General features: G+C 39.9%; 2 protein-coding genes and 1 long non-coding RNA gene across 4 annotated transcripts; 2 read left to right on the top strand and 1 right to left on the bottom strand.

Annotated features, from left to right (window-relative positions):
• LOC148201350 (uncharacterized) lies at positions 1-2,770 on the bottom strand. The gene is made up of 3 exons (XR_015785172.1): positions 2,368-2,770; positions 2,171-2,260; positions 1-403 (listed from the first exon to the last, which is right to left on the bottom strand). It is a non-coding gene; the product is annotated as an uncharacterized LOC148201350 (long non-coding RNA).
• A 7,628-nt stretch (positions 2,771-10,398) lies between these two features.
• On the top strand, positions 10,399-16,338 carry LOC148201349 (pentatricopeptide repeat-containing protein At4g38010-like). Of its 2 annotated transcripts, XM_088110079.1 has the most exons (3): positions 10,399-10,840; positions 10,921-13,051; positions 13,381-16,338. In XM_088110079.1, exon 2 carries the CDS (start codon positions 11,235-11,237, stop codon positions 13,020-13,022), a length of 1,788 nt encoding a protein of 595 aa, XP_087966205.1. In that variant the 5' UTR covers positions 10,399-10,840; positions 10,921-11,234; the 3' UTR covers positions 13,023-13,051; positions 13,381-16,338. The 2 variants fall into 2 exon arrangements, with proteins under 2 accessions (XP_087966205.1, XP_087966204.1); XM_088110078.1 differs by having other exon boundaries at positions 10,399-13,051.
• On the top strand, positions 13,124-16,338 carry LOC148201348 (uncharacterized). The gene is made up of 3 exons (XM_088108818.1): positions 13,124-13,144; positions 13,381-14,743; positions 14,933-16,338. Exons 1-3 carry the CDS (start codon positions 13,124-13,126, stop codon positions 14,965-14,967), a joined length of 1,419 nt encoding a protein of 472 aa, XP_087964944.1. The 3' UTR covers positions 14,968-16,338.
• Positions 16,339-18,243: the final 1,905 nt, after the last annotated feature.

Below are 18,243 nucleotides of genomic sequence, written 5' to 3'. Positions count from 1 at the left end.
ATCCCAATAAATAGTAAGTACCATTAATCAGAACTAATCACATTTACAGAAAACAGTGCAGTCTTAACATTTACAACAGCTGCTCAAAACGATAAAACAGCATGTACAGCAATTTACAGTATTCAGAAATTCATAAAAGGTACAGAACCAGTTACTGGACAAACGTTCTGCAGAGATATACAGTCAACGTCCCAAAATGCTTTACAGAAAGACTAACTACTACTAATACTGTATGAACAGCGCTGTAAAACTATACACAGAACTGTCAAAATACAGCACAGAAAACTAACTAATGCTACTACAGAAACGAGCCTCTACTGCTCAGCTTTAACTTCAACGTCCACAAGGTTGGCATCCTCCAAATTTTCTTCTTCCAGCATGGTTTCAAGGGATGCATCACCATCTGCTCACATCCACAACGGATGATCATTGCATTGACAAGACGGACATACAGAAACAGTAGACAACACAAAGAAATTGCAAGGGTAAGCTTAGGTAATTTAATTCAATACCATCAACATAATTTAACATATAACATCAGCCATATAGTTCATACAACATTAAACACATATTCACGCATACAGTAACTCATTCATATTCTCATAATTAAAGACTGTCCGGACTGTATGATGCCATGTATCTACAGGCGTTCTTGCACACGGGTGGTGTAGTAACTGGAACATCCATCAGCTGCCACCCGAGGTTAACCCTATCAGTCCAAAGTACTCAATAGGACTAGGGCCTCCTGCCATTCCCACGCATGACCTACTCCCCTCTACATGAGGATGAGCACTCACGGAATATCAGGATGAACAGCCATCAGCAGCTTTACCATGGTCATACTACACTACTTCTCATATTCACATCATGGAGACGTTCCTCCTTGGAACGCTCATTCACAATCCAATTCTCATAAATCCATTCAAATTACCATTCGTACATATTCACAATTTCTCTTAATCAAATCTTCATTTCTGTATTCCACTCTTTTAATTTAAATACAAGTTACTATTTAATAGATCAAGACGACTGTATTACAGTGCACTGCAGCCTCATTTCTGAACAAAAGAAACGAACCTTTATTCATGTACGGATGTTAAGAACACTTAAGAATTTAATTGAGATTGATTCAAAAAGATCTGATTAATACTTAGGATAATTCTAAGTATAATACTGGAGATTGAATAAAAAGGATAAGTATAATTTAGATATATTTCAATAGATAACCAGAATATGAAAGAAATTCAGATATGAACACTGTCATAAAAAAAAACCGAACGTTAAATAAGAATTTGAACGAACACCATATACGTTCGCTCACGAATCCAGGATAGGACGAGCGTTCAGTTATAAAACCGAACACTGCTTAGGACGAACGCCAGTCAATGACCGAGCACCAAATAGAACTAACGCGCATGGAAATGAACGCGCATGGGAACGAACGTTCAGTGTCGGACCGAACGCTAACTAGAACGAACGCTCAATCTAAGATCAAGAGTTCCTTTGGGCGAACGCTCAATATAATACTAAGCGCCACTTATGACGAACGCTGGTGGACAAAACCGAGCGTACTAATACCCTTCAATTAAATTTTTAAATGGTTGGACACGCTAAGTTGAGCCGAACGCTCAAACTTAACTCTGCACACAAATAACACTCGTTCTCGATCCGAATCCTCTCCAAATGAAAGAATTCTTACTCTAAGTTATTGTCCAGTGAAACCGAACGGTATAAGACCGTTCGATGACGAGCGTACACCATCAATCAGAGAAGACCAGACTTTCCAGATTTTAAAACACGAGAATTTCACAGTTTTACATATGATTCATAACTTAGAATTTATCTTTAACATAACTCTCATGCATTCCAAAATTCCTATTATCAATCCATAAATACAGAGTCTTCCATCTTCCAGTTTCAAACATATCATATCAACATACAGTTCAAATCAAAATCATTCCAAATTATGCAGAATCAATCACATTACAACTCATACATTTCATTCACTGCATAATTTCATACAACATTCCTGATATACATCCATTTCAATTCTGCTTCATCACGCATATTCAAAATTCGCATAATGCATACATTTCAAACATCCATCACAATTCATTACTGTCATACAGATCAAACATATATTAAATTAAATTACTAAAGCTCCTCTTACCTGGTCTAACACTGCACTTCCAAATGCTTAGAATTTATCTCGACCACTCACGGCTTCCTATCCAGAATTCACTCAACCACTTCCACTTATCTAATACACCAAAATCATTAACAGATCAGACTTCTAACTTACACATGCAACCAAAAAATCTTGATTTGCATGAACTAAAACAGACAAGTGCAGGGACGAGAACTTACCAGTTCAGTTCTCAGTTTGGTTTGGATCAGAATAGCGCTCACGGTGCAGTGAAGGCGTCTATGGTCTCTGAAATTAGATCAGAGGAGTTGATAGTGAGGTATTTTAGAGAGAAGATGGAAGAGTGCAGAGAAAATACAGAGAAGATGTAAGATCAGAATTCGTGAAGAAGAAGAAGATTGCATGAAAGGAAGAGAAGAGTTTTCAGAGAAATTATTTTCTCTCCCTCGTCAAACGGTTGAGCAGTTACTCACTGCCACTTGGCTTCCACTACAGCTTTTAGAAGCTTCCAAAGTGACATATGGCATTCAGTGCATGCAGAGAGAAAGAGAGTGGAATTTTGACGTGGCAAGGTGAATTAAAACAGTGATCAGAGGATGGATTTAAGTGTGTTAATTATCAGGTTCTCACAATATATATATATATATATATATATATATATATATATATATATATATATATATATATATATATTAGAATACGTTGTGGTCAGTATTAGGTATATTTTTTATAATTTCTTTATATTATGGATTTTTTCATTTGAAAAGGATATTAATATTTATTAATTATTAGAATGAGTTTTTTATGCATTTTAAAAATAGGGTTTGAATATTTTAAGATTTTAGAAGTGAATGAGACATGTGTGGAGTGTTCGAAAAGAAAAATAGGAATTTCGATGTAATTTCAACATATATTATGATGTTTAACTTGCACATCTGATAAATATAAATTACTACAGGTTACATTCTTTGAAGAGATAATAGATTTATATTTCAGGAATTTAAAATTAATAAATAAAATGAATAAGATTTTACTAATTTTTTACAGGTGAGTTTTCTCAATTCTTAATAATGTGATTAAGTTATACGATATTTTTAATAAATTAGATATTTATGAACGAATATATATGTAATAAATATGATCATGAACTGGTAATATTAAGTTTGTGATTAAGAGTTGATCCAAACTCATAATATATTGAAAATTAGACAAATGAAATTTTTTATAAAGATTAGTTTAGTTATACTTGATAAAGAAATCATTGTTATCTTTGGATCAACATTTTAAACCATGTATTAAAAGTTTAAATTTATTGTGAAAGTTTGAAAAATCAAATGTGTCAAATGTACTTCATAACCGAGTTAACTTATAAAAATATAAGTAACGATTTGTATTTCTAATGTCAACACTTATTCCAAGTTCTAAATTCTTGAAAATGACATTGATATGTATTTACAATATTTAATTGATGAATTAAAAAAATTGTGGAAAATGGTGTAGAGACATTTGATGCCTCAATAAAAGAAGGTTTAATGTCTTCGTACTTTCCTATTTTGGTCATGAATTTCAAATAGGTCTTCTTTCTTTTCGGCGTATCAATTGAATCCTTATTTTTGTAAAATTTAATCAATTACAGGTCTGCCGTTAAATTGGACAAACGACCGTTACAATATTGGTTACGTGCCATGGTCATTGCAGTTACTAAGCAGATGTAACATCCCAATTATATAATAACCAATATTATATAATAAAGACGTCAGCATTCAAATATAGAGAACAGTCAGAATATGACGTGTAATTTAATTGTTAAATTACAATCATCCAAATAAAATGAGCGAAAATTTAAACTTGAACAGTTGAAAGGATTGATCACTGCAAGTGTTCAATCCGGAAATTTTTAGGAAGACTACTCTGCAACATCAGCAACCTCTAGCTCTTGATCCAAAGGACTCTCCTCGACAGCATCTGCTCCCATCCAAGTGGATGATCATCGCCAAAGAAATATATCCAAATTGGCACACAACACAAACAATGCAAGGGTGAGCTAGATATAAAAAGCATGTTATACATACAACACAGTTAATTTATGCAATCATTCGAACAATTAAAGCATACTCATTGATCCATATTTTACACACTCCCATGACATGTAAACATTCATCCAAACATGGCAAACTGACATCACAAGACTTGTTACTTTAAATCCCGACTTGTTGCTTTATAGACCGACTCGACCGGACTAGAATGATTACCGAGCTATGGCGGGTCTTGCACTCGTGGTGGCTTTATGAAATTTGGGCACTCCCGCCCTGGCACTACCGCCTTATGAAACTTGGGCACTCCCGCCCTGGCACTACCGCCTGGTGAAACTTTGGGCACTCCCGCCCGGTGGAACTCTGGGCACTCCCGCCCGGCCACAATCACGAGGTTAATCCGTTATTACTCACCTTGGATCATATGGAAGCATCCAAGACTAGGACCTCCTGCTACTCCTCACCACATGTTCAATCCTCTCTACGTGAGAAGAAAGATCATTGGAGATTCAGGATGACCCCAAAACTGAGCTATCATGTAATCATTCTATACAACCCCCAAAACACCACCATGTATTCTCTCCTTGAGGATCATGGAATTTCGTCCATGAATCATACTGTTACTTTGAACCTTAACCCAAGTCATGAATAACCAGATACCACCATATTATCACAACAAATCCAACATATCTCATACATTCACATATTTTCAAATAAATCACGTCACAGACAATATTCCAACCATTGGTATACATAATCCAACTCAAGACCAAAGGAACTTAGAACCCATTACCATTTGCAGACCATTAGATGGACGAACACTATTCACCAAGCGTTATAAGCCGAACGCCACTATGCCAATTGGACGGACCCTAACAAAAACTGACCGAACGCTAAAACCGAACGCCTGGACACAATTAGGCCGAACGCTAAAACCGAACGCCTGAACACAATTAGCCCGAACGCTCAAACCGAACGTCATATTTTATTCAACACTATTTGGCCGAACGCCAAAATCGAACGCCTAAACACAATTAGGCCGAACGTCAAAACCGAACGTCTTACTGGATTCAACACTATTTGGCCGAACGCTATGAGATCAACAGGCCGAACGCTAAGAATTTCTAATCCCATAATAATAATACCGAACGCTCAAGATTCAAACTTAATACTATCAAATAAAGGCCGAACGCTTATTTATTCATAAAAACCGAACGGTCAAGATTCAAATCCAAGAATACCAACCTGAGGCCGAACGTTAACAATCATATCCATGAACGAACGCTTATGATTTGAAACTTAGAGTCTAAATTGAACTCGAACGCTCCCAACAAAACCGAGACCGGACGTTCACCATCAGAACAAAACAAAGGCCGAACGTTAATCAAGCCAAGACCGAACGCTCATAATATTTCATTAAAACCGAACGTTCATTTACTAATACAGAAATGAGACCGAACGCTACAGTCACGAATTAACCATAACGGACGTTCAAGATTCAAGCCTGATAATACTAAATTATATCGAACGCTATATTTACCAAATTAACAACGAACGTTCACGATTTACACTTATACATACCCATTTAACAACGAACACTCAGGCTCTATTTATACTCAGACGAACGCTAAAAATCCATTACACACATAGACGAACGCTCTAAATCCATTATACATTTAGACGAACGCTCAAAGGAGGATTTGGACGAACGCTCATTCATTATTAAGCGCGTACGCTACACTCATAGGACGAACGCTACACTCAGAATTTACGAACGCGAACGCTCATCAAACTTAATACCGAACGCTCAACATATTTTGGCCGACGAGTCATTTTGGACGAACGCTAACGTTCGCTAACCACAAAACCGAACGCTCTTATCGAATGGGACGAACGTCCCATTTTCACTCACCAAATTGAACGTACGCGCGTTTCTGCAGAATTCTGCAGAATTCGCACCAGGTTTTCCAGAACCCAGAAAACCCCAAATTTTTCATCCCCAACTTCCCAGATTTGCATTAAACATAGTATATATCAACAATCAAACAAAAGATCTAGCTCCCCTTACCTCTTGAAGACTTTCTTTGTAAAATTTGTGATCCATCTTCCTCCAATCGTGCAGATCAAGATCTCTTTGCATCCTCCACAATTCTTCGCTTCCTCTCCCAGATCTTACTGCAAAAGACTCCATTCTCACCAGATGCCCATCCCAGCTCCTCCTCTCAGCCCTTCCGAAGTTGGTACAGCTTCCCATGGTGTTCTTTGGACGGCTGGAAATGAAGGAAGGAAGGCTCCCTTCCTCGGGCTGCTTTCTCGCTCCCTCTCCCATGCCAAAATGAAGACACCCCCTTTTCTCAGCTTCCTCCCTTCCCCTTCAATAATGCAGCCCAATAAATGAAAAAGTGGTGCCCACCATGTCCCCACCATTCCCAAAATTTACGGGTCTTACACCCATGGGTGCTCCTTGAACGGCTGGAAACGAAAGGAAGGAAGGGTTCCTCCCTCTGTTGCTCTCTCCCTCTCGCCCTCTCACATGCCAATAATGAGAGCCTCCCTTTTTTTTTTCTCTTTTGCAAAGCCTCCCCGTAAAATGCCACCCCCTCTCCTTTTCTCCTTCCCTCATTATTGCATTCCAATAATGCCAAAGGTGGGTGACCACCGTGTCCCCACCACCAAGAAAATGAAGTCCTTACAGCAGACGTGGCATTTAAAAACATTTTTGTATTAAATAAAGAAGAAATAACAGAAGTATATCAGTTTTGGGTTAGCGTATACTTGGAAAATGTCAGACCTCGAAATTAAGCAACCAAACCCACCTGTCTAATCTCATTTATTACACCAAAACCCTGCTCAGAACCATTTAAAGCGCACTTAGAAACCCCTCTGAGCGGACGCCAGGTGTCAATAAACGAGGATCCGAAAATCAGTTAGTGGGATGCAGGTGTCAGCAGGAGAACGGACGTTCGTTTTTAAACAAAACTGAATTTTCTGAAATCCGCGTCACTCTTCTGCATGCACCTTCTTCTTCCCAAAATTCTGACTTTCCATTTCTCCTCCTTCTCTCTAGAAAACTCTTCCCCTTCTCTCTATCGTAACTCATCTTCCTCTACTCTGATCACGTTTCAGAAACCGTAGAAGAGGTCCCGGCATCGTAAACTTCATTCTGGACCGAACAGTTCCAGATTCTGAAACTGGTAAGTTTCTTTTCTCTAACCGTTCGTTTCTGGGTTACATGCAAAACCAAGTTTTGGCTGCATGCAAGGTTGTAGTCTAAGTACTTTGATTTTCTTGTGGTTAGATTTTATTGGAAGAGTTAAGTGACCGTTGAGGGTAGAAAACGTTAGTTGGACGAGCCACAAATCTTGCGTTTAGGACAATTTGCTCACGAATCCAGGTAAGGGAAGCTTATTTGATTTAATTCATATTTTGTGGTTGTGTGAACGATCGCTGTTTGATTGAACGAATATGATGTATGTTGGTTGACCTGTATGATAATGTTTGATAGTTATGAATGTGAATATGAATTATTACTTTGAAGTATGAATGAATAATGTGAATTCTGAAGTATGTAAATTGATATTTGATATGAATTTATAAAGTATGAACTGAGATGTTAAATCTGGAATTTTGATAATATTGACTATGATAAGAAATACCCCTTATGATTGTGTACGTACGTTATGGGACGGTCTTTGACCGTTTGGTTTTCCAGTGAAAATGATTTGGTCAGGGATTCTTTCATTCGGAAAGAATCCTAGTTGAGGACGAACGCCCTCTTGTATTAGTACTACGTTTGAGCGTTCGGTCGAACGTAGATACCCGAGTGTTATGAAAGGAGTTGAGAAGCTTATAATTATACCTTTCGACACTTAGTCATTTCTAAATTCTATCTTCACCATCTCGTATTACCTTTAATTCTATTTGCTATTATGAATACAAGTCTGCGATGGGTCTCGACCCAAAGCGTTCGTTATGAGTGGCGCTCGGTCTTATACCGAAACACTCGTCCTAGTATCAAATTACCAAACTGATGGAAATAGCGTTCTTCCAAATTTTAGTAAATCCATGTACCGCGTTCGGTCATTGACTGGCAGTCGGCTTTTATACTTAAATTATTCTCGGTATGGTCATCTAAACGTATTGAGAGACTTTATCTATTTTGGATTCGGCCTGGAGCCTTCTCACTTAAATTATTCTTTGAGTAATGATTTGAATCTTCCTAGAGTCAGTTCATTCAACTGATTCGAGTAGGAAATGACGTTCGGTAAATCTGATGTGTCAGTTTTATTCGGTTCTGAAACGAGAATCTCGGTCTAGTCTTTCACGTTCGTCCTCGTTATGAAGAGGGCTGAACGCTCGTTATTTTATGAAGTTGTAATGGAAGATGAAAATGAGGTTAAAGTGAAGAATGATAATGAACGAACAGTATATGAGATGAAATAATGATTGTGGATTTTGAACGAGCGTTCCAGGGAGGAACGACTCATGTATGGATGAATATGAAATTTTGTAAAGTATGACTGTGGGCATGCTAATGCTGGTTGTTCATCCTGATGTTCCGTGAGTACTCGTCCTCACGTAGAGGAGGGTAGGTCATGTGTGGGAACGGCAGGAGGTCCTAGTCCTTAGGGGTACTTTGGATAGGGCTAACCTCGGGTGGCAGCTGATGTGATTATTCCAGTTACTACATCACCCGGGTGCAAGGGACGCCTGTAGCTACACAGATTCATACAGTCCGGACGGTCCGTCTAGTAATAGTTTTTGGATGATTATACATGTTGAAATATTCTTATGTGTTTGGAAATGTTTGATTTAAATGTTGATGTATGAATTAAATTACGTAAGCTTACCCTGTGTATTTTTCCTTGTGTTGTCTCTCGTCCCTGTATGTCCGTCTTGTCATTGCAATGATCATCCGGGTGGATGTGAGCAGAAGGCGAGGCATTGCTAGAAGAGGTTATTGAAGAGGAGAATCTGGTAGACGTGGAAGTCAAGGCCGAGCCTTAGAGCGTTCGTTTGTTTAGATGTTAGTTTATTAGTTTTGATTTTTGAATGTTTGGTTATTTTGGTTTTGTAAAACCGTTCGTCTCTGACCCGTACTTCTGTAGTATTGTAGTAAATGTTGTACTTAAAGCCTTTTGGTTTTTGAACTCTGGTCTTAGTGTAAAGACTGGACTGTTTAATTATGAAATGTAATTAATTCTAATTTATGGTTATTACTGTATTTTGGGATGTTACAGAAAAAAGAAAAAATTAAAGGGCAAGACGTTTTAATTGAGGAATGCAACGGAGATTGGGGAAACAAATTGGGGGTTTTTATTATTAGGGTTCGCGTGAGGGAAGAAAAATCGCGATCTTTGTTCGAGCTGAAGCGGCAAGGTTCATCGGTGAAGAAGAAATAGTTGGAAGCGGCAGAGTGCATGCAGGGGTTCGTGTCTCGGTAGGTCAGGTGTGGGTCCTTTATTGATGAGAAACTACAATATTCGGTGGTGGTTCCCCAAAGCAACCCAAGAACCAATCATGCCATCATCATAGTTATCTGAAGTGTGTATGAATGACCAGGAAGCTCAACTATAGATGTGTGTATAAATGACAATGATGCCAAGTTTAAGGATCTTATTATGTAATAGTCTAAGAAACAATGTTTATGGTTTTACTAGGTTCGTCGGTGAAGAAGAAATAGTTGGAAGCGGCAGAGTGCATGCAGGGGTTCGTGTCTCGGTAGGTCAGGTGTGGGTCCTTTATTGATGAGAAACTACAATATTCGGTGGTGGTTCCCCAAAGCAACCCAAGAACCAATCATGCCATCATCATAGTTATCTGAAGTGTGTATGAATGACCAGGAAGCTCAACTATAGATGTGTGTATAAATGACAATGATGCCAAGTTTAAGGATCTTATTATGTAATAGTCTAAGAAACAATGTTTATGGTTTTACTGCTATGTAATTTAATGAATGACAATGATGCCAACTATGTATGGTTTTGGATGTATTACAATGTTTTGGATATATTAGAATTTTCTCCTTTGACGTCTTATATATTACAATGACCAGGAACTGTATTTCCATTGCTGTATCACTAAAGCATAAGTACTGTTTTTTAATAGTTTGGTTGGCACAGTTATGTTTAGAAATTTTTGCAGGTCTTATATCTGATACTTTAGGGTATAAGGTGGGAGGTAATGAGAAGGAGAAGAAAGGTAGGAGGGAAGTGAGGCCGAACGGTATCGATCGTAAAGGTCGAACGTTGGAAGGCAGGGAGCACATGTTAGGGGCTGGAAAGTGTACAAGAGAAGAAGGTGTAGGAGGGAGAGAGAGGGGGACCGAACGGTAGAAGGTGGGGAGCTATGTGACCGAACGGTAGAGGGAGGACGACCAGACGGAACGGTCGGGAACAGGAAGGTAGTTGGACGAGTGATAGAGGGTGGACGACCAGACCGAACGGTCGTGAGCAGGGAGGTAGTTAGACGAGCGGTAGACCAGGGAGGACGACCAGACCGAACGGTAGAAGGTGGGGAGCTATGTGACCGAACGGTAGAGGGAGGACGACCAGACCGAACGGTCGGGAACAGGGAGGTAGTTGGACGAGCGATAGAGGAGGGTGGACGACCAGACCGAACGGTCGTGAGCAGGGAGGTAGTTGGACGAGCGGTAGACGAGGTAGGACGACCAGCTCCAGAATTGCTTCCTCTGTTCTTAGCAGTTCTAGCTGTTCTTACCACTGTTTTCTCTCCACACAGGCAAAGGGTGATACACCATCAATCGTAGATACTCCACCACCACGAAAAACGAAATCAGAGTTTTGATTCCGCCAGCCATTGCATGTCGAAGATGAACAAGAATGCGACTTCTGCACTTCATTATCCATCACTTCGAATAGAAGAAAGAACGCGCACCCTCCCACTCCCAACTACATAATCTTCACCCACGAACACTGGCGCTTCGAATCAAAGAAAGAATGGGATTTTTTTCCTCACGCGAACCCTCCTACTAGTAAGAACCCCCAATTTGTTTCCCTAATCTCAGTTGCATTTCTCAATTAAAGGGGGCTGCCATGAGTAAGGCTGGGCAATCTCTGAAATCGGTTCTCTTGGATTTGATTCACAAGAGCAATGGCTTGAGATCCTTCAAGCAAATTCATGCGCATCTATTGACTTCTGCCCTTGTTGCCAATGACTTGGTTATTTCCAAAGCTGCAATTTTTTTGGGAAAACATGTTACAGATGTTCATTACCCTTGCAATTTCCTGAAGCAATTTGATTGGAACTTGAGCTCTTTCCCTTGCAATTTGCTGATTTCTGGCTATGCCTCTGGCCACTTACCCTGGCTTGCAATCCTGATTTATAGATGGACTGTTAGGAATGGTTTTGTGCCTGATGTGTACACTATCCCAGCAGTTTTGAAATCTTGTGCTAAGTTTTATGGGATTGTAGAGATTAAACAGTTTCATTCCGTAGCTTTGAAGACTGGCTTGTGGTGCGACATTTATGTGCAAAACACTCTTGTCCATGTGTATTGCATTTCTGGGGACACTGTTGGTGCTGGCAAGGTGTTTGATGACATGCTTGTGAGAGACGTGGTCTCTTGGACTGGCTTGATATCTGGGTATGTCAAGGCTGGGTTGTTTAATGAGGCCATCGCATTGTTTTTGAGAATGGATGTGGAACCTAATGTAGCAACCTTTGTCAGCATACTTGGGGCTTGTGGGAAATTGGGTTGTTTAAATTTGGGGAAAGGAATTCATGGGTTGGGTCTCAAATGTCTGTTCGGGAAGGAGTTGGTGGTATGCAATGCTGTGTTGGATATGTATATGAAGTGTGAGTCTGTCACTGATGGAAGGCAAATGTTTGATGAGATACCTGAGAAAGATATTATTTCTTGGACTAGTATGATAAGCGGGTTAGTGCAGTGCCAGTATCCCAGTGAATCGCTGGACTTGTTCTGCCAAATGCAAGGCTCAGGTTTTGAGCCGGATGGAGTTATACTTACTAGTGTGCTTTCTGCTTGTGCCAGCCTTGGGCTTCTTGACTACGGTAGATGGGTCCATCAGTACATTGATCAATGCCGTATCAAGTGGGATGTTCATATAGGAACTACATTGGTTGACATGTATGCAAAGTGTGGTTGTGTAGACATGGCGCAGCGTATCTTCAGTGGAATGCCTTCTAGGAATATCCGTACTTGGAATGCCTATATAGGTGGCCTAGCAATAAATGGACTTGGGAGGGAAGCATTGAAGCTATTTAAAGATTTGATAGTGTCAGGTGCAAAGCCTAATGAAGTGACATTTCTTGCTGTTTTAACAGCTTGCTGCCATTCTGGCTTGGTCAGCGAAGGCCGAAAGTATTTCAATGAGATGTCAAGTCCCCTCTACAACCTTTCTCCCTGGTTAGAACACTACGGCTGCATGGTTGATTTACTCTGCAGAGCTGGACTGGTGGAGGAAGCTGTGGAGTTGATAAAGACAATGCCCATGTCCCCTGATGTGCAGATCATAGGAGCGCTTTTGAGTGCCTGTAATACATATGGGAATGTTGGATTCACCCAAGAAATCTTGAAATCACTGCAGAATTTTGAATTTCAAGATAGTGGCATATACGTGCTTCTTTCTAATATGTATGCCTCTAACAAGAAATGGGCTGACGTGAGAAATGTTAGGAGACTGATGAAGCAGAAAGGAATAAGCAAGGCTCCTGGGTCTAGCATTATAAGGGTGGATGGTAAGAGTCATGAATTTTTAGTTGGAGACAGTAATCATACTCAAAGTGAGGATATTTACGTACTATTGGACATCCTTGCCAATCAAATATACTCTGAGGGGCATATTAATACCCTCTGCTAATCAGACAACTCTGCAGTCAACTACGCCAGGTTCGTATTAAAATTTTTATTACTGGTCATTTATATTTTATTTTTTCTCACCAGATCCCTGTAGAGCAAGTTATGTTTCAGAGGTTCTACATGGTTCCTCTTTGTTGGTGGTTTTATTCCTTTGTATCTTAGTCTCTTGGTGTTATTATAGGTATGATGTTTGGAATGGGGCAGGGATGATGTTCGGGTGTAGGGAAATCTTTAATAAATTATTGTATTTTTGCTTTAATTCAGCTTATGTTGTATTTGTCTGCTTCTTATTGTTCTTATTGTCCTCCAAGACTTGAATTGGAATCAGGCTTGTTCTTTACATGTTTCAAATGCTATAGGTGGAAGTTGCTATTTTAGCACTGTGCAAAGCTATAAGGCTTATTATATGTCCTGAGGGTTATACTGAAGAAAGTTCTTCTAGGTTCTTGACATTTCTGTCTAATGAAGTTCATTTTGAAGCAGTTGAAAGGCTCTTATCTTCACAAAATTTCATTCATGCCATTTATAAAGCTGTTGAATCTATTCCAGAAGGGCAGGTGTGTGGGTGTATTAGACAGATAAGAGATGATATTTCAGAATCTCTCATGTGGATGAAAGATTTTTGTCCATTGGTTGATGGCAAGAAATTGCAATTTTTTAATCTGCAAGTGGAACTGTTTGGTAAAGGGCTATCCAGACTATATTGTTTAGTGCTTGGTTCGGTGACAGTCACTGATGGTAACCGCAATCTTTTTGGAGTTTCCGTAAAAGAATTTATGGAATTAATGCGTCCCTACTTGAGTATTCTAGTTGGAAAGCAGCAAGATAAAATCTGCAAGTTCTTTTCTTCTGTCATAGGTCAAACTGTTGATCGAGTGGTTAGAAAGGGAAACTTTTTAAAGAAATTTGGTATGTCCATCCAATGGGTTCTTGTGTTCTTCTTTCAGTTGCATGTGTCTTGCCAAACCTTATATAGGCAAGCAAGCCTTATGCCTCCTGATTTGCCAAAAAAGTCTGCAGAGGTGGTAGATTATACAGCATATTCTGCTTGTGAGTTGATGGACATGATTGATGAGATAGACTTTGACTTTTTTTCTTGGATTGTTCAACCCTCAGGTTCCCTCCTTGATGTTATGAAATTTATTTCTGACATATATCTTAAACATGGCCCAGATGATTCTTCCCCTTTGATCTATATCTTTCAATCTATGGCTCTTCGAAGGCTTGTTGACTTGAATAAACAGATTATATTGTTCAAGTATATGCAAAAGAAGCATTATTTGCAGAAGCCTTATAGATCCCAAATCAACACACTGAAGGAAGAAGCGGCTGGACTTACTAATTTTATTATGGAAAATTTATCATGTGTGTTTCAATCCCCAATCTTTGTTTCTGAATTTGCAACTTGTGAAGATGTAGTTTCTGTGGCCACTCAAAGCAACGAATGTGATCTAGGAGTTTATTTTGCTGACAGAAAGTCATTGCAAACACTCATTTGGTCTAATCTTTGCAAAAGTGTTGATGTTTGGAGCAACCATGCTTCAAAGAAGAAAATGAAAAAATTCTTCTCACATTTACTCCATACTTACCTTCAAAGTCTAACAAGTAGTTTTCAAGAGTCAGGTGTGCAAGAAATTGACAAATTTAAGCGGCTCAAGAGGGTCACTTTGTCACAAATATCATCAGAACTTTTAAATGATTCACTTTTTTATAAACAAAAAAGTAAGATCCTCCTTTTGTTATACACAGTTCCTTTTAACCTTCACACACAAACACCTATACTTAATCTTTCCAGTATTTGGTTTAGCTTTATAGCCATCTTTAATTTGTTTCTTGTTTAATGCTCTGGTGTGATATTTTGAGAAAGATAAAGTTACACCTATATGTCTTCATTTCATATTTTTGTTTCAGTTTGTCCACAGGAATCTGGCCTCAATATCCTGTGATGCTTTAGAGAAATATGCACTTCCATTATTTAGTAATGTTCCGATGTGAATCTTCCGTCATCGCCTAATTGGGTTGAGTTTTTAAGTGCCCTTGACAAGTCAAGGGTGCTTATTGATGAGAATAAAGAGATTCCCGTTGATTGTTCTTGTAACACCCCTAACTGGATGTCATTTGTGAAATAGAATAACACTTTCCTTATATAATTTAAGGTTTAATGTCTCCGTAGGTCCCTATTTTGGTCATGAATTTCAAATAGGTCCTCTTTCTTTTCGGCGTATCAATTGAGTCCTTGTTTTTGTAAAATTAAATCAATTACAAGCCTGCGTTAAATTGGACAAACGGTCGGTATTGGTTACGTGGCATGGTCATTGCAATTACTAAGCAGACGTGGCATTTAAAAGCATTTTTGTATTAAATAAAGAAGAAGGAACAGAGGTATAATCACTTTTGGGTAAGGGCATATTAGGAAAATTGAAAAACTATAAGGGCAGCTGATAGGTGTAAACTTTACTTGTTTTTGTTGCTTAAATTGTTGTGCTTTTGAGTAAGTTTTAGTGTTAATTCTCATGAAAAGTATATAATTGTTGATATAAGTATAATTTTGACTGTTTAAATGTTTTTTTTTATGCTTTTGTTTGTTTATTTCGAAGTAAAATAAGGATTGGATACTATCAAAGACTTGGACCAGGCTCATTGGACGCTGTTCTGCCGAGAGTTTCACGCCCGGGCGTGAGAAAAAGGGCGCCGGGCGCGATTTTACAGAGAGGCTCGCGCCCGGGCGCGACTTAGAAGGATGCGCGGACGCTCGTCACATAATGAGCGCACGCTCGTTCCATAGCGAACGGACGCTCGTTTACCAGAGAACGAACGCTCATCGTCCAGAGGACGCTCGTCCATCAGAGGACGCTCGTCCAGAAGAAAGCGCTCGTCCAGCAGAGGGCGCTCGTCCAGACGCTCGTCCAGCAGAGGACGCTCGTCCACGCTCGTCCAGAAGAAGGCGCTCGTCCAGCAGAGGTCGCTCGTCCAGACGTTCGTCCAGAAGAGGACGCTCGTCCAGCCTCGTCCAGAAAGTGGACGCTCGTCCAAAACTTGGACGCTCGTCCAGAAAGAAGCCCGTGACTCAATTATTGGACCTTCTCTTTAAAAACAGATTCAGAGGCAGGGGGAAGGCAGATCTGGACGGGGAGGAAACCAGAGGTGACGCTGCAGCTGCTGTCCAAGTGCTTCCATGGTGGAAAACCACCAATTTCCACCATCCAATTTCTCGCTTCTATGATGTATATGTGTAGTTAAAACTCCATTTCACGGGGTTGAGAGTAAATTTCTGAACTTCTATGTAATTTCTCTATTAATGCATGAACTTGCTTGAATTATGTGTTCTATCCTTATTATTCATGCCTATGATGGGAATATGAGCTATTTGAACGGTTAAATCATTGGCAAATGTATGAGACCGCGGACCTAGGATAGAACTGCTAAAGGATTTCAAGTCCTAGACATAGGATGGAATTTTTAGTCATATTTGACATTGTGTTTAAGGCAAATCTGATAACTGAATTAGCTAAGGGATTAGTAATTTAGTTTGAATGATTCTGAACTGTCATCTGAGGGATCAGTGGCTGCATGCGCCTAGGATGTCGATGCTAAATTCTGAGGAATTGTGTTAGTAGAAAATTACCTGAGTGAAGAACTTGAACTTCAACCCAGTGAACTTTAACTTGACTGTTTTTACCACTTTAATTTCATCTGTATGCAAATCTTACTTTTGTTACAAAATTTCGTTTAATAATCGCTAAATTGGTAAACTTTAACAATTTGTGAATCGAAACAAATCTCTTGGGAAAATGATTTCCGGACTTACCGGTTTATTACTTGTACGATTCGGTACGCTTGCCGAGGTCTCAACAGCAGCCCCCTTTAATTGAGAAATGCAACTGAGATTGGGAAACAAATTAGGGGTTCTTACTAGTAGGGTTCGCGTGAGGGAAAAAATCCCATTCTTTCTTTGATTCGAAGCGCCAGTGTTCGTGGGTGAAGATTATGTAGTTGGAAGTGGGAGGGTGCGCGTTCTTTCTTCGATTCGAAGTGATGGATAATGAAGTGCAGAAGTCGCATTCTTGTTCATCTTCGACATGCAATGGCTGGCGAAATCAAAACTCTGATTTCGTTTTTCGTGGTGGTGGAGTATCTACGATTGATGGTGTATCACCCCTTTGCCTATGTGGAGAGAAAACAGTGGTAAGAACAGCTAGAACTGCTAAGAACAGAGGGAAGCAATTCTGGAGCTGGTCGTCCTCCCTCGTCTACCGCTCGTCCAACTACCTCCCTGCTCACGACCGTTCGGTCTGGTCGTCCATCGCTTGTCCAACTACCTCCCTGTTCCCGACCGTTCGGTCTGGTCGTCCTCCCTCTACCGTTCGGTCACATAGCTCCCCACCTTCTACCGTTCGGTCTGGTCGTCCTCCCTCGTCTACCGCTCGTAACTACCTCCCTGCTCACGACCGTTCAGTCTGGTCGTCCACCCTCTATCGCTCGTCCAACTACCTCCCTGTTCCCGATCGTTCCGTCTGGTCGTCCTCCCTCTACCGTTTGGTCACATAGCTCCCCACCTTCTACCGTTCGGTCCCCCTCTCTCTCCCTCCTACACCTTCTTCTCTTGTACACTTTCCATCCCCTAACATGTGCTCCCTGCCTTCCAACGTTCGACCTTTACGATCGATACCGTTCGGCCTCACTTCCCTCCTACCTTTCTTCTCCTTCTCATTACCTCCCACCTTATACCCTAACATATACAGTATCAGATATAAGACCTGCAAAAATTTCTAAACATAACTATGCCCACCAAACTATTAAAAAACAGTACTTATGCTTTAGTGATACAGCAACGGAAATACAGTTCCTAGTCATTGTAATATATAAGACGTCAAAGGAGGAAATTCTAATATATCCAAAACATTGTAATACATCCAAAACCATACATAGTTGGCATCATTGTCATTCATTAAATTACATAGCAGTAAAACCATAAACATTGTTCCTTAGACTATTACATAATAAGATCCTTAAACTTGGTATCATTGTCATTTATACACACATCTATAGTTGAGCTTCCTGGTCATTCATACACACTTCAGATAACTGTGATGATGGCATGATTGGTTCTTGGGTTGCTTTGGGGGACCACCACCGAATATTGTAGTTTCTCATCAATAAAGGACCCACACCTGACCTACCGAGACACGAACCCCTGCATGCACTCTGCCGCTTTCAACTAC

This window comes from Vigna umbellata, chromosome 3, assembly GCF_029865625.1.
Source record: "Vigna umbellata cultivar VRB3 chromosome 3, Vumbellata_1.0, whole genome shotgun sequence".
NCBI lineage: Eukaryota > Viridiplantae > Streptophyta > Magnoliopsida > Fabales > Fabaceae > Vigna > Vigna umbellata.
This window is presented reverse-complemented; position numbering and strand designations above follow the sequence as displayed.